Here is a 13,832-nt window from a genome sequence, read left to right as displayed (position 1 = left end):
TTAGCTTGACGGCAAGGGGATTCTAACCCATAATCCGTCTACCACTGAGGATATTTCACGTCAGCATTTTGGTCGGTGCAAGCCGGATGCGAAATTCGTATCGACCAGCTATCGCTTGGATTCGAACCTAGTTCACCGGAAGTATCCCCTGAGACATAATGCTCTGGAATGGTCTTCGTACTTGCTTCAGCAGTACATATACTAAAATTAGAACGATACAGAATTGGAACAGTCTAAAGCCGCAATAGGTCAGAGGCGCTTCGCCTTCCAATGAGGTGCTGGTTCGAATCCCAGCGATGGCCGCTGGTCGATACGAATTCTGTTTCCGGCTAGCATCGACCTCAGTGCTGACGTAAATAATCCTCAGAATGGTAGACGGATCACGGGTTAAATTCCCCTTACTGTCGAGCTAAACATGGGACGCTTTCGTGATTTCCCTCTCCATGTAGAGCAAATGCGGGTTAGTTCCACCAAAAAGTTCTCCAAGAAGGTTTATTGTGCAAATGCTTGATCGAGAAGTTCCTTTGTCTTCTAGAGTGGGTAAAGAATTACAACGCCAGAGAGTTAAACATAGATAAACGTAAGCGTAAAATTGGGTCGACTGTTCAAAGCCAGTTATAAAATAAAATAAAATAAAATTGGAATGGTTTGACATACATCAGAAAACACTGCTTAATAACTTTTCAGTAAATAGCTTCATTTGAATCGGATCAGAATATTATTGGTTTCCTAGGCAAAAAGCAGCAAACCGTGTATTTTTTATCTTCATCCGCTTTTCTTTAGATCATCTGTCATTTGCGGGAAACCCAGGGAAATTGAGCCATTAATTTTATATTAAAGTACGTCATTCATTTATTATGCTGATCGACTAATCGCAATCGCTAAAATTTTTATTTTATTTGCGTCATAATAGGAAAACTATTCACAAATAGAGAAGATCGATGTAGCGTCAATTTTTTTAATTATCGAAATTTGTATATTTGATATATCGTGAATCCAGGTGTTACGATAAATATAGAATTCGATAATATCTCGATTTTTATCAAGAATGGTAATTTACGGTATACCTTATTATCATGAATGATAAATTTCCCCTGGGCAACGAAGTAAAAAAAAATATTGGAGTATACCGTGAAATATCGACGTTTTTAACATGATTATCACGATTTTAAAATTTTAAGATCATCCAATCTAGTTTTATTCCCCATACTTTAAATTAAAATTTTTTTTTTCTTCCTGAAATCGTTTAGTTCTTTCTTAAATCAATAACTTTTTGCTCAAAGTTGCAATACTATCAATATATTAGCAATAATATTATTTGCGTAGATCGCAATTTTTTTTCTTTCTACGTTGTATATATTATTAAAATCAAAAATTTAACAATAATTAAGAACTATTAAATTTACAGAACTATATTTCTAGTCGTTTGCAAATAAAGAAAAATTAGGGAACATTGGGTATAATATAGCCTACGTCACAGGTTGTGTTGTTCCTACTAAATTTAACCCATGAACGGCATTTTCTGCGAGCCTAACGTCAAGCCACAAATAAACAAACGAAGTGTTCGATCGTTTAAATAGCTGCTCGCCAGATTTTATTGCATTATAAAGAAAAGTTATTGCAACTAAATAAACAACAACAACTAAAACAAATAACAACAACTACTAATAACAATAACTAAATAAACAACAACTAAATTCCATTCGTTTAGCATTGCGTCATATGTTGTTCCTACTAAATCGAAGTAGTTGTGTTTTTTTCATATTATACCCAATTAAAAAAAATTGTTTCCTTGAGATGTTGATTACAGTCTTCTTGCCAGAACAGAAACTTATTTAAACATAAATACAGAAAAAAATATACCTTAAACCAAAATTCATGCTGATATTGTGTGATGACATACGTTTAGCATTGGCTTTTTTCGTCTATGAAAAAAAAAAATTTTGGAATTAAATTTTTTTTCAGTTTCTTTGAATAAACAGTAGTTTTGAAATTTATAGAACAAACAAATTAAATTTTCACATTACGATAACTTTGAGTTCTAATTTACATAGAAATACAATGAAAACGATAAATACATGAAACTCATCAGTTTCAGTTTAGCTTATTTTTTAGATGGTTGCCATAACAGCAGTAATTAAAAGTTATTTTTACTGTTTGTAATTTAGAAAAAAAAAAAATTCGTGAGAGTCTCCGAAACCTTAGTATAGGAGGGAAAAGGTTTTTGTATCAAACTAAAACGTACATTTTAAAAGAATAAATAGCTAAAAAAATATTAAATTTGTTTTAAGTAAAGCAGAATTGCTAAAATTTTAATGACTGTAAAATGCTAAACGTGTTATGATGTAATGAAAACACATTAATACTATATTTATGTGAAATATAAATATTTTTATTTTATTTCCAGGTTTCGCGGCCTAGATCGACAGTAGCTGCTGGAATACTTTTTCTGCCATCAATTTTGTAAAAAAACGAATAGCATCACTACGAATTATAAACGCTTGTTGATTGGAAATAAATTTATCATTTTCATCGAATTCATTTTGAGTATAGACTGAAAAACACAGTTTTAAACATAGTTTTCATTTTCTAAGGCATTTTTTCACAAGAGAATTTTTTAAAAAAGGGCTTGGGGCAAATATTTATAAACCTCCTTTTCAAATTGTTCACATAATTTTTTTTTTTTCGAAAATAGAAAAAAAAGTGAAGCGTAAGATGTTTATGTGCATTGAGCTGTGAGAATTCGAGTGGAAATTCCCAAAAATTGTAGTTGCTATCTGTAACTACACAAAAGAATAGTTTGATGTTAAAAAATGATATTTAAAAAAAAAATGCCATTTATTATTTATAAGACAAAATTAACGGTCGTCACAGAGTGAATAAATTGTTGATTAAATTTTTTTTCCTAATTGCCACTTTTTTCGTCGAAAATGTACCCATGTGCATTTTATTATGATTATTCTTTAATAAATATCGAATAATAATGAATATTTATCATGTTCTGAAAACTACTGAAAATATCACGCTGATTTCTCCCATTTTTGTCTTCATTTTATAAAAAAACCTTCTAACGTTTACCATATTTTGAGAAATGACATTATTAGCATCAACTTTTTTAATCGTTAAACATTTTCAAAAACGAAGAGACATTTTTAAATAGTAGTCCCTTTTAAAAACAATATCAACATTTATCAATATTTTAATACTTATTATTAATTGCTCCAACCTCAAGCACTTAATAGAAAATTCAATTTTTTCAATCGGTTTCTTATTAGCACTTTAAATCGATTTCATTTATAATACGGCTCAGCTTTTTTGTTTCTTTCTAATAAAATTGAAAACAGTACCATAATCTCTCAACAATTATTTGAATTGTGGTATTTAAAATGAATTCTGCAACAAAAATAAGAATGTGTTCGATAGTAATAACCTGTGGCAAGAGATGAACAATTTCACAATATTCAATCGACTTTCTCTGATATTTTAGACGAGTTTTCAGAATAAAATTTTGACAGGCAAGCAGTTTCAGAAGAAAATCATATGATCTTTCTGGCTGTCTTTCAAAACGATCCACCCCTCTACTCCGGTTCCTGTTTTTAGAAAGTCGCCTGCCTTTTTGGAATTGGAATAGATCATTTATTCTTTTTCTTTCTCAAAAAGGAACTCAACATTTGGAACAAACTATGATAGAAGATTTATGTCATAACTATGAAATTATATTTTAAAATAGGCTTAAATATAATGAGTTGAATAAGAACGTATAAGTGAGGATATTTGTAGTTATAAGAAAGATAAAATTTTGCCATGGGCAACCAGTAAATGTTATACTTTTTTATTTAGCCTGTAGAAAATATGCGATTTAAAAAAAAAAAAATCACACGGATAAAAATAGCAATATAAGAAAAAAAAAAATACTACTAATTGCAGCGATTTTGATGTGAAATCAACAATTAAGCATAAAAATTTAATCAATAAGTTTTCAATAATTGTGTTTCGTCAGACTTATGAAGTTAATGCTTTTTCATGATTTGCGATCTCTTTCCTTTCAGAATTTTTTTAAGATTCTAAAACTATATAAAGGCCGGTGATTAAGGAATACCCTCTAATTTCGGATGAAAATTAAAAGTTAGAAATAAAAATAAGGATATTAAAAGTTTAGAACCAAAATAATTAAATTATAAGTTAAATTTCAAAAACAATAAAATTAAAAATCAAAGTAATCAGGATTGCGATCATTATAATTGCAAAAAAAATCTAACTTAGAAATTATTTTAAGTCATATGTTATTTACATTTAATTTTTCTAAATTTATTTGTGTATAAAATAAATTATCTGCTTATTTTTATTGTGCATCAAATATATATTTGTTGTAGATTTATTTTACAGTAATATTTTTAAATATTTCTAAATGATATAAATTTTGATATTGAATCAAATAATTCAGTATGCATTGTGGCATGGATATTTAATGCTAATGTTGGATAATTAATTTTTGATGTCCACTTTAGAAAATAAATAAAGAGAATTTGTAAAAATGTATTATAATTTTCATTCTTTGAATTTTGTTTGTTCTCGATAAACCATTTTGTAATAAATTTTGCATTAAAAAATATTTTACATTGCGAGAACAAAACCGAAATATTTAGAAAATTATAAATTCGTTATTACTTTTATTCATATCGGTTCATATAAAAAAAAAAAAAAATGCATAAGATATCCGAGAGCGCCATCTTATGATGATTTTTTAAACTGATTTAGAGCTTCTCTTCTTTTTCGGTACTCCAATTTTTTAAATTGATTTGAAATTATTGCTGATTTCATTCATAATTAAATTATTGTTTTTATTCATGTTTTTTTTATTGATTTCGATTATATTTAAAAGAAAAAAGTTACCGAATTTCAGAGAGCCATAATTAAGAATTTGTTATATCATTTGAAATTACCGCACCAAAATAAAGTGGAATTCCATTTAAAAAAAATACAACCAAAAAAAAAATTTTTTTTTTTGCGAGACTGTGAAAATAGATTCAACAATTTATGAAAATACAAACAAGATTTTTCATAATCACTATTCTTATTAAACATTCATATTAAGAATCTTTGTAAGAAATGAAGAGAGAAAATATTAGGAATAAATTTGCTATTGAAAAAAAAATTAACAAAACTATATCAAACGTTGAAGAATCATTATACAAGTCGATCAGAACAATGGCTGGACTGAAATGATCACAAACCGATGTCGAATCCAACTAAAATGCATTCGCCTCTTGTTTTGATAAAAACATTTTCAGTGATTGAAAACATAACTGTTTATTCCTACATAATACTACTGATAATCAAAGTATTTCACGAGGGAAGAAAAGATAAAAAAAAAAAAACGCCTAGCTAGTTATTTAAGAAAAAAAGCTTAACAAGTGTCTTAGGAAATATTTATCCCAAAAACCTTAAAAATTGCAGGTCATTCTTAAATTACTTAAGAAATTAGAGGGGAGATGACCCCTTACCACATTATAAACACTTTGACTTAGTGAGTAGTCGAGTCGTAAGGTCAAGTGTTCCCAAACTGTGAACAGCGGCCTTCCAAAGAAGGATACTATTCAAAAGGATAATAAAAAAAAAAGGGGTTTCAAAGGAGTGTTTTGAGCAGGGCCTGATCTAGAAATGCAGGACCCCTGGTCGTTATTTTGAACTAAATTTATATGTTGTTTAATAATGAAGGGTTTTTAAACTATTTAAAAAACAAGTAAATTAGAATATATTAATAAATTTGAGCTTATATTTATTTTAAATTTTGCTCACTCTAATAGATAATTCTTAAGGAAAAAACACAAAAAAGAATTATTTTTAACAGGAAACGTGGGGCCCTAGGCCTTATGATAAATCAGACACTGTAATGCAAGACTGTAAATCCAGTTTTAAGTGAGAAAGATAATAGTTTGCCTATGGCAACACTTCACATACTTTCACCATTCGCGTGAGGAGAGTCTTAGGCGAAGGATGTGAGTTAGTTTCTATAACGATTACACAGAAATATATACATATATAATTCAAAAATCTGACAAATATATGTCTGGGTGCCACATCACAATTTAAAAGTTTGGTAACATCTTACTATGATGAAATGTTTTGGAGACCACGACTCTTTACGTTTATACAAATTTAGAAATAAATAAAATTTTTTTTAATTGTAAGCTATGAGATAACATCATTAAAGATAGTCATTTAAAAGTTAAACTATAGTATACTCTCGATACCTCAAAAACCATGTTACGTCCAAAAAAAAAAAAAAAAAAAAAAAAAAAAACTTCTCTTGGCATTGCATATTCACATAATGTTAATTTAAATTCCTATGTCAAAGAGTTTCTTCTCAAAATCTTGTTATGTCGGATATTTTACAAAATGGGAAATGAATTTTTTTCAAAAAAATAATTATTTTCTATTTAATGCATAATTATATTTGTCTTACTTTTAACCCCTTAACTTGTGTGCTCGAGTTAATTCAAGAGCGCTAAACAGGCCGAACTGTGCATTCTCGAGATAATTCGAGCAGCGTTTTATTTTACGCTATAATTTTTCATACTCGAATATAATCAAGAATTGACTGATTTTTTTTGGCCGTTTTTTTTTCTTCGAAAAATCTGTCCGTTAAGAGGTTAAAAATGAAATTATCATTACTGTATTTAGACTTTTAGTCAACTATCATTACATACATATTTATTAGATGTCATTTTTATGTTTTTAATGACTCTACTTTCTAGAGACTATCTTAGAACATATTCATCTACTTTTTAGAATTTATTTAGTCCTGAACTTTTATCTCGAAACTTTTTTAGCATCTCAACTTTTGATATATCGAGAGTATATAAGGATAAATTTTAATAATTTAACCATAGTTAAAATGTGCGAGTAATTTTACTAGACAGCATGAAATTTGATAACAATATCATTAGATGGGGAAAACTACATTGTTTAATGTCATAGAAAGGAAGAGGTCAAAAATATTAACAAATTAATCATTATATATATGTTTGTTGAAAGAAATAAAACACAATACAAAAAATTGTATCTTTTTTTTTCAGGAGCAATTTATTTTCACAATATCATACAAATTATATTCACATTAACTTTCTGTATAAGATTTTCAGAAATTGATGTTTACAGAATTAAACTTAATGCTACTTTCAATGCTCACATACTATTATACCGGTGTAAGTCAAAAGAATAAAGCATGAGCTAAAACATTTTTTTAAATTTAATTATTCAAAAATTATAAACAATTTTTAAATGAAAAAGATAAGAGACTAAATAAAGTTGCATTAAATAAATTATTTCTATGAATTTTCTACTATTATTAGTTTTATTGAACATCAATTGCACATAAAAACAGCAGAAAGAAAAAACCTATTGACAGAAAAATCAATACATTTAAACATTACACAATTGTGTTAGACACTTTGTTTATTGGAATTATTTTTGATTTATAGTCTTCAATATTTAAATAATTACAGATCAGTGTGATGTGAAGTTCTCAACCCCCTGCAGAGAATGTTATCAAATGGATGGTTGACCATGTGAAGCTAAGCACAGATGGCGCTGGGGGGTAGAAATTCGAATTCTGGGTTACTATTTCCGACTGATTTTTACGCCCAAGCTTGCAAAAATCAGTCATCCAAATGTATTCAATATAACACGCTTTTTAAATTTAACTTTCAACAAAACAAACAGCAAATGAATTAGGAAGACCCCGAAAGCTTGCTATGATGCTACCCAAAAATTAAAAAACGGGGCTATTTTACACAAATATAGCCAACTAAGGGATAACACAAAAAACATAGCAAACCTTACACTTTATTTATGGCGAGATATTAATTTTGTTAAATTTGTTTTAGGCTCGAGACCTGTTGGAATTTATAAATTGCAGAAAAGTTTTATGAATGGTAAAATTAAGGGCAAATTTAAACACAAACCACAATAAAACTACCTGGAATATTAAGTCTGTTTCCACATCGCCTTGCAAGCGAAACTTAAGCGGGGGGATAAACCGGACGTTTTCTAAATTCCTTCTAGTTTTAGGAAGCTTGTTATTGCTTACATTCAGTCAACCATCCGCAGAAAAACACGAAAATTAGTAATCTTAAATAAAATAAGAAACACTGGGTTTTTCTGATAATGTTTATCGATGAAAGCGTGACTTGTATACTTAAAATCTAATTTTAAACACAAATTAAAAACTTTATAATTTATCTTGGAAAAAATTCAGTGCTGCATTTTATTTAAATTAAAATTTTTTCCTCTTTCAAAGAAAAGCTTCCAGGTAGAGAGAATGGCACTTTTACACTAGATTATGTAACTGGACAAAATTGTTCCTGTAGCAGGTAACGATTGAAGTTCTGCATATAATTCTGAGTTATAAAAAGAGAATGTTTTAAGACATGCCCGAGATTCGCGCCACCTTAGTTGTTGTAGACAAGACTTCCTTTAAATATTATGCAAATGTAAAAGTTTGTCATGCATTATTTATATTTAAATAAGGTTTTTACAAAATATGAAATGTTTAATTTACAACAAAAATGTAAAATTTTATTTACGCATTCTCATAATTACTTCTTTTCAGGCCTACTAAATTTAAGGCTTAAAATGCTAGTTTTGAAATATAGCCTGAATAACTTGGACTTGGCGGTCTCAACGCTTTTGAGACATTCGGTTTATTCGCATAATAAGAAAGAACAAAAAGAATTTTTAACCGCAATCTTATCAGCATTTTTTAAAGCAGATAAAAAGTGGTTTTAATACTTTTTTAAGAACTCGAAAGTCTATACAAAAAAAAATATATTTAAAAACAGAGTTGTGAATTAAAAACCTTTAATAGAGTTAAGACATTTAATCATAAAATTTTCTTCTGAAAGTAGTTATGCGTCAAGTACAGTAGGCATTACCTTTTATTTTATTATCTTGAGATAGAAAAGCAGATGGAGATTTCAAAATCCGCCAGACTCTTAAGTTTGTGAGCAATCTTTCGTATGATTGGCAACAAAGAAATACTCTCTCCTATTAGCCACTGTATAAAATGTTTTTAAAAGAATTTCGAGAGTCAATAGAAAGCGGTTCATTCGTTTGGTTGAACACTGTACTTTAAGTAGAAATAAAACTTTACTAAATTTAGCAGAAAACTATAGTTACATTTTGATTAAAATTCAACGACTCCCTGGACATGAGGTTGAGAACAATTCTTCATAAAGAATGAGAGCAATAATGTGAAAAAACTAAAAATAATGCTTTCATGGCATTGAGCAAATAAAAAAAAATAATTATCATGCAATTGAAAATGAATTATTTTTGTTTCGTTCCTTATTTACATGACAAGATCACAACATGCAAAATACAATTCCATGTGACCTGACAATGGAGGGACCATGATGAAATATTTGTAAGCCTGCCTGACTGTTAGAGGAAACAAAAAAAAAAAAAAGTATTTCTTTATAGAAAAGTACCTCGTTACATAGTTCATTTCTATAACTATGTGCCTATTGTCAAAAATGGTGACAAAAAAAAAAGAAATCTAAAGAAATTAGCTAGTCGTTAAAAAACAAAAGCAAACTTATATAAAAACTGCATCTTGACAGTCAAAGCAATCTTAAACGTGTCCGAAATTTCACCCATCGGAAGAAACTCTTGGTTCACGAGTTGCTTAGAACTCATTAAAAAGCTTTGGCCAACCATGGTAGCTTCTTTATAAGCTTTTTGGATGATTCAGCTAATTGATAATGAAACTAATTAGATTGTGTAAGTGATGTAGTAGTACAAAAAGAAATGTGTGTGGCAAATTAGAATCACATGACAGTTCCTATATTTCTATGACGCAAGCAGCAGACTCCTTAAAAATTTTATGATTTGAATGGATTGATGAGGAAGCTGAAAACTTATTTATTCAAAAATAATACAAATTTATATGCAGTAGAGAAGAACAAAAGGAGTAAAACTAATAAATAAATCGCTTTTCGTACAGCACTTTCTCGTATAACTAAAAATAATCATTAGGATTCGCACTCTTTGTTTTATCCGGGCGTCTAGGGATTTACAAATACCAGCCTAAAAATCGGACCCAGGGCTCACAAATTTAACGCAAAATGCTGTTATGATACTATATATTTCATACTATATTGGCTGCAACGAATTTTGAGTTTTTGTAGAACCTCAAGTAAGAACAAAACCAAGCATTTTGTCGAGGAAAAATAATTAAATCCCTGTAATGTTGAATTAAAAGTCTAAAGTTAGTTTTAAAAAAAAAGAAAAGTTAATTTATGGTATGGCAGATAAAAATCATTTATATTTCATGACATAGTGAATACTCCTCAGCAGAAAATGAGGTAGTCGATGAAAAGGGAGGGTGAAAAATTTGAAAACTTACAATGAGTAAAATCATGATGATGAGTGATCAGTACAAACTATCAGCACAACTACAAAGCACCTCGTAAAGTGCTAATATATACTCTTGCGAGAATAAATATTCAAAGATGAAAAAGTACTACCCATTTTCTTGCTCGATAATATATATTAGAAATAAAAAAAAAGAAAATTAGGGAAACTAAATTTGTGATGAATTTTTGATGAAGCCAAAGTTCCTTTTTCCTTCCAAATTTTTTTGCTACGATTTATGGTAATCTTGAATAAAAGCTGAGTCATTTTTAAGATTTTTGTTGCAATAAAACATAAAAAAGAGCAAATAACTTAAATCTCATATCAATCTAATAGACTTAACTAATAAATAAGCAGAAAAACATAAAAAGGAAGGGGGGAGGGTGGATCTTCCAACAACCATTCATCATTCACAGCTGCTACTCATCATGATTCATGCATTATTAAATTTTTTTTTATTAAAAATCAATAAGAGAAAGAGAAAAAACAAACATTAATTGTCTAAACATCTTAAATCTTACAAAAATTGTTTTTTTTTTCTTCCAAAAAATGTATTCTGGAGTTTTAGCAAGTGTTGATTTTACTTCCAAGCAGTATATATATATATGTATATATAGATTAGAAAATTTGTTTTTGTTTTTCCAACAGCATGGTACATCGAATGTCCCAGCAAACTTCCATTACATGTCGAAGAACACTGAATAGGAAGTTTATTATTTTTTATTTTATCGCCTCTTCATTGACTGGAGGAGTTGTTTTCCGTGATGTAAAAAGTCTCCCACAGCAATTAGAAGAACTGAATTTGGGGATGGGCCACATTTGTTTATTTATTTTTTTATATATACCTATACTTTTATCTTTTTGGGGCCAAATGTATTGACCACATTCAAACACAATTGTCAATTTATACATTACAGGTGGAGGCCCAAAAAATTCTACAAAAAGAAAGGGTGTTCGAAAAAAGAGCCACTACGGAGAGTGATGGGGGATGGAGTTGATCTTTGCTTTGTGGTTCAACTCTAGCTGGGAAAGTTTCTTCCATAACTCATCTCTTTCTTTCTCTTTTTTCTTTTCTCTACATTCAGAAAAAAATCATGTTATTAATGATTTCACAGAGAGGGAAAAAAATAAATACATTAAATAAAAAGCTCATGGCAATACAATGATAAGCCGCATTTTCAAATGTTCAGTGGAGTACTTATTTTATTTTATAACTAGTATTGAACAGCCAATTCACTTTTAAGTTTAAGATTACCAATGTTTATCAGTACAGACATGTAATTTAAAAACCCAACCAAAAAGACAAGACTTCTAGAGACAAAATAGTCTTTTTGATGGAAATAACACCCATTTGGGTTATATGGAGAGGAAAACCACGAAAATCTGCTATGGTTAGTCCAATGGCTATAAGATTCTAATCCTTAATCACTACATACCACTGACAATATTTTACATCAGCACTGTTGGTGGCGTAGGCCACAAGTTAAATTTGTCCAGCTATATCTCATAGCATATGTCTCCTATTTGTCACCACATTGGGAAAGGAGCACTCGATCTACTGAGCCACAATGGCTCGAGAGAGCCCCAAGATCACATTTCCATATGAACATAATATTCTAAACAGACTGTTCTTGTGTATTGAACTGTTATCTAGTGAAAACTCCAAAGTTTAAGCTCCAATCTGGAAGCAATATAAAGAAATAATTCGATATACAATAGTCCCTGTCAGAAAAAAGTTTGGCTTACCATTACATTATCCCAAGACAAAACATAAAAAAATATATAAAATATAGGCCTTGGTCTCTTAGTAAACTGTTGATCTTTTTTTGCAATGCACCTACAAGGTTCAATACAATATGCTAACAAATGATGTTGGCACTATATAAAGAGCTGAAATTCCCAATTAGCCTTTGACATAAAGACAGTTTTGTGGTTTAAAATCAAGACATGCAACTGTTGAAATTGTATATTGTGGGCTCTCAGACATAGACAGGGTACTTAGCCAGATTTTTCAACAAAAAATAAGCACCTTTTAAGCACTCAAAAATATTTTTAATCACTTTCCAAAAAAAACAAATTCATAATTAGGATCAGTGCAGCAATAATTTTTTTTTTTCGTTATATTTTTAAGTTCTTAATTTATAAACATAAAATCAATAAAATTCAAAAATATTTCCAAAAACTTTACATAATCATGATAAAATAACTAGTTTCTGATAAATATCGCAGGAAAATTGTGGAAATCATGCATTTTTTGTAATTTAGAACGACAATCGACACGGCAAAGAAAAAATCTTTTTCAAAAAGACAGAAAATTAAGCACTTTTTACAAACCCTGAATAAAAAAAAGCATCTTTAAGGGCTTTCAAAAAACATAAAAATCAAAAATAAGTATATCTCAGCACTTTTTTAAAATGCTATGCACCCTGAGAGAGCATAGCCAAATTTTTCAACAAAAGAGCTCAAAAAATATTTTTAAGCACTGTTTTTTCTTTAATTTAAAGAAAATCATAATTGGGATATGCACACTAATAAAACAAATCTTCCTATTTTGAAAGTTCCTTATACAAATATAAATAAACAAAATTCAAAAACTTTACATGATCAGGATAGATTAACTAATTTCCGACAAAGAACTCTTTTCTTGATTATAATAGCCACCATAAAAACAATTTATGCCGAATTCAATATTGAGTCAAGCATTCTATTTTTTAAATTAATAATTGATTATATAAAAAGGAAAATTTTAATTCAACATTAAAATTTAAAAAAGCTAATTTTTTCAGATTTATTATCCATAAAAGTATATATTTAACAAAACATTAACTAGTATAATATTTTCAATGATACTGAATTTATAAAGATATGTAAGAAATTAAGCAAACAAAGAAAACTTAATTCATATAACTAACGTAAATTAGTGAACAGCCCTAGTAAATTTTTATTTAATATTTGTTACTTAGTTCAGTATTTCTTTAATAAAATGATTAAAAAATGTTTCAATAGTTTTGGAATGTAAATACAATAAGAGTAGAAGCTAAACATTTTTGTCAGGAATAAATTATATGGTCCCTAGATTTATAATATTTAACAAATATGAGATTGTGTAATTTTTTATTTCAATTGAGTTTGAGCCAAATCATTAAGAAACGAATTTTTTTTTTTTTTAAATGACAAATCAGAATTAACACAAGATTTTTTTCTGCATTTGCTAAATTTTAAAATAGTGAATAGCCCTTCATTTTACACTTTTTTTTTAAAAAAAATCTTGAGCTTAAATATTATTGAGTTTTTGCATAAAATAGCTAAAGAGCACTGAAAACTTCATAACTAATTATATACAATAAATTTTTAATGCAATTAGTGGAAGGTTCCTCAGGTAAAAAAATCTTAGAATTAAAAATCTCAATTAATTC

At 28.6% G+C, this 13,832-nt stretch overlaps 2 protein-coding genes across 8 annotated transcripts in view; one reads left to right on the top strand and one right to left on the bottom strand.

Annotated features, from left to right (window-relative positions):
• Nucleotides 1-9,558, top strand: part of LOC122268301 (uncharacterized) — a 68,514-nt gene extending 58,956 nt beyond the window's left edge. For all 6 annotated transcript variants that reach the window (XM_087166236.1, XM_087166239.1, XM_087166234.1 and 3 more), the window contains one exon: nucleotides 2,408-9,558. In XM_087166236.1, the coding sequence (XP_087022362.1) occupies nucleotides 2,408-2,467 (60 nt within the window). In that variant the 3' untranslated portion in view covers nucleotides 2,468-9,558. The remainder of the gene's footprint in view (nucleotides 1-2,407) is intronic.
• The window catches only part of wdb (serine/threonine-protein phosphatase regulatory subunit widerborst), an 81,384-nt gene continuing 74,619 nt past the window's right edge, over nucleotides 7,068-13,832 (bottom strand). For both annotated transcript variants that reach the window (XM_016053997.4, XM_016054005.4), the window contains exon 12: nucleotides 7,068-11,491. In XM_016053997.4, the coding sequence (XP_015909483.1) occupies nucleotides 11,386-11,491 (106 nt within the window). In that variant the 3' untranslated portion in view covers nucleotides 7,068-11,385. The remainder of the gene's footprint in view (nucleotides 11,492-13,832) is intronic.

This window comes from Parasteatoda tepidariorum, chromosome 6 (genome assembly GCF_982258835.1).
Source record: "Parasteatoda tepidariorum strain Cologne lab strain chromosome 6, Ptep-v5.0, whole genome shotgun sequence".
NCBI classification, from domain to species: Eukaryota; Metazoa; Arthropoda; class Arachnida; order Araneae; family Theridiidae; genus Parasteatoda; species Parasteatoda tepidariorum.
Note: the sequence above shows the minus strand (reverse complement) of the source record. Positions and strands in the feature narration are given on the sequence as shown.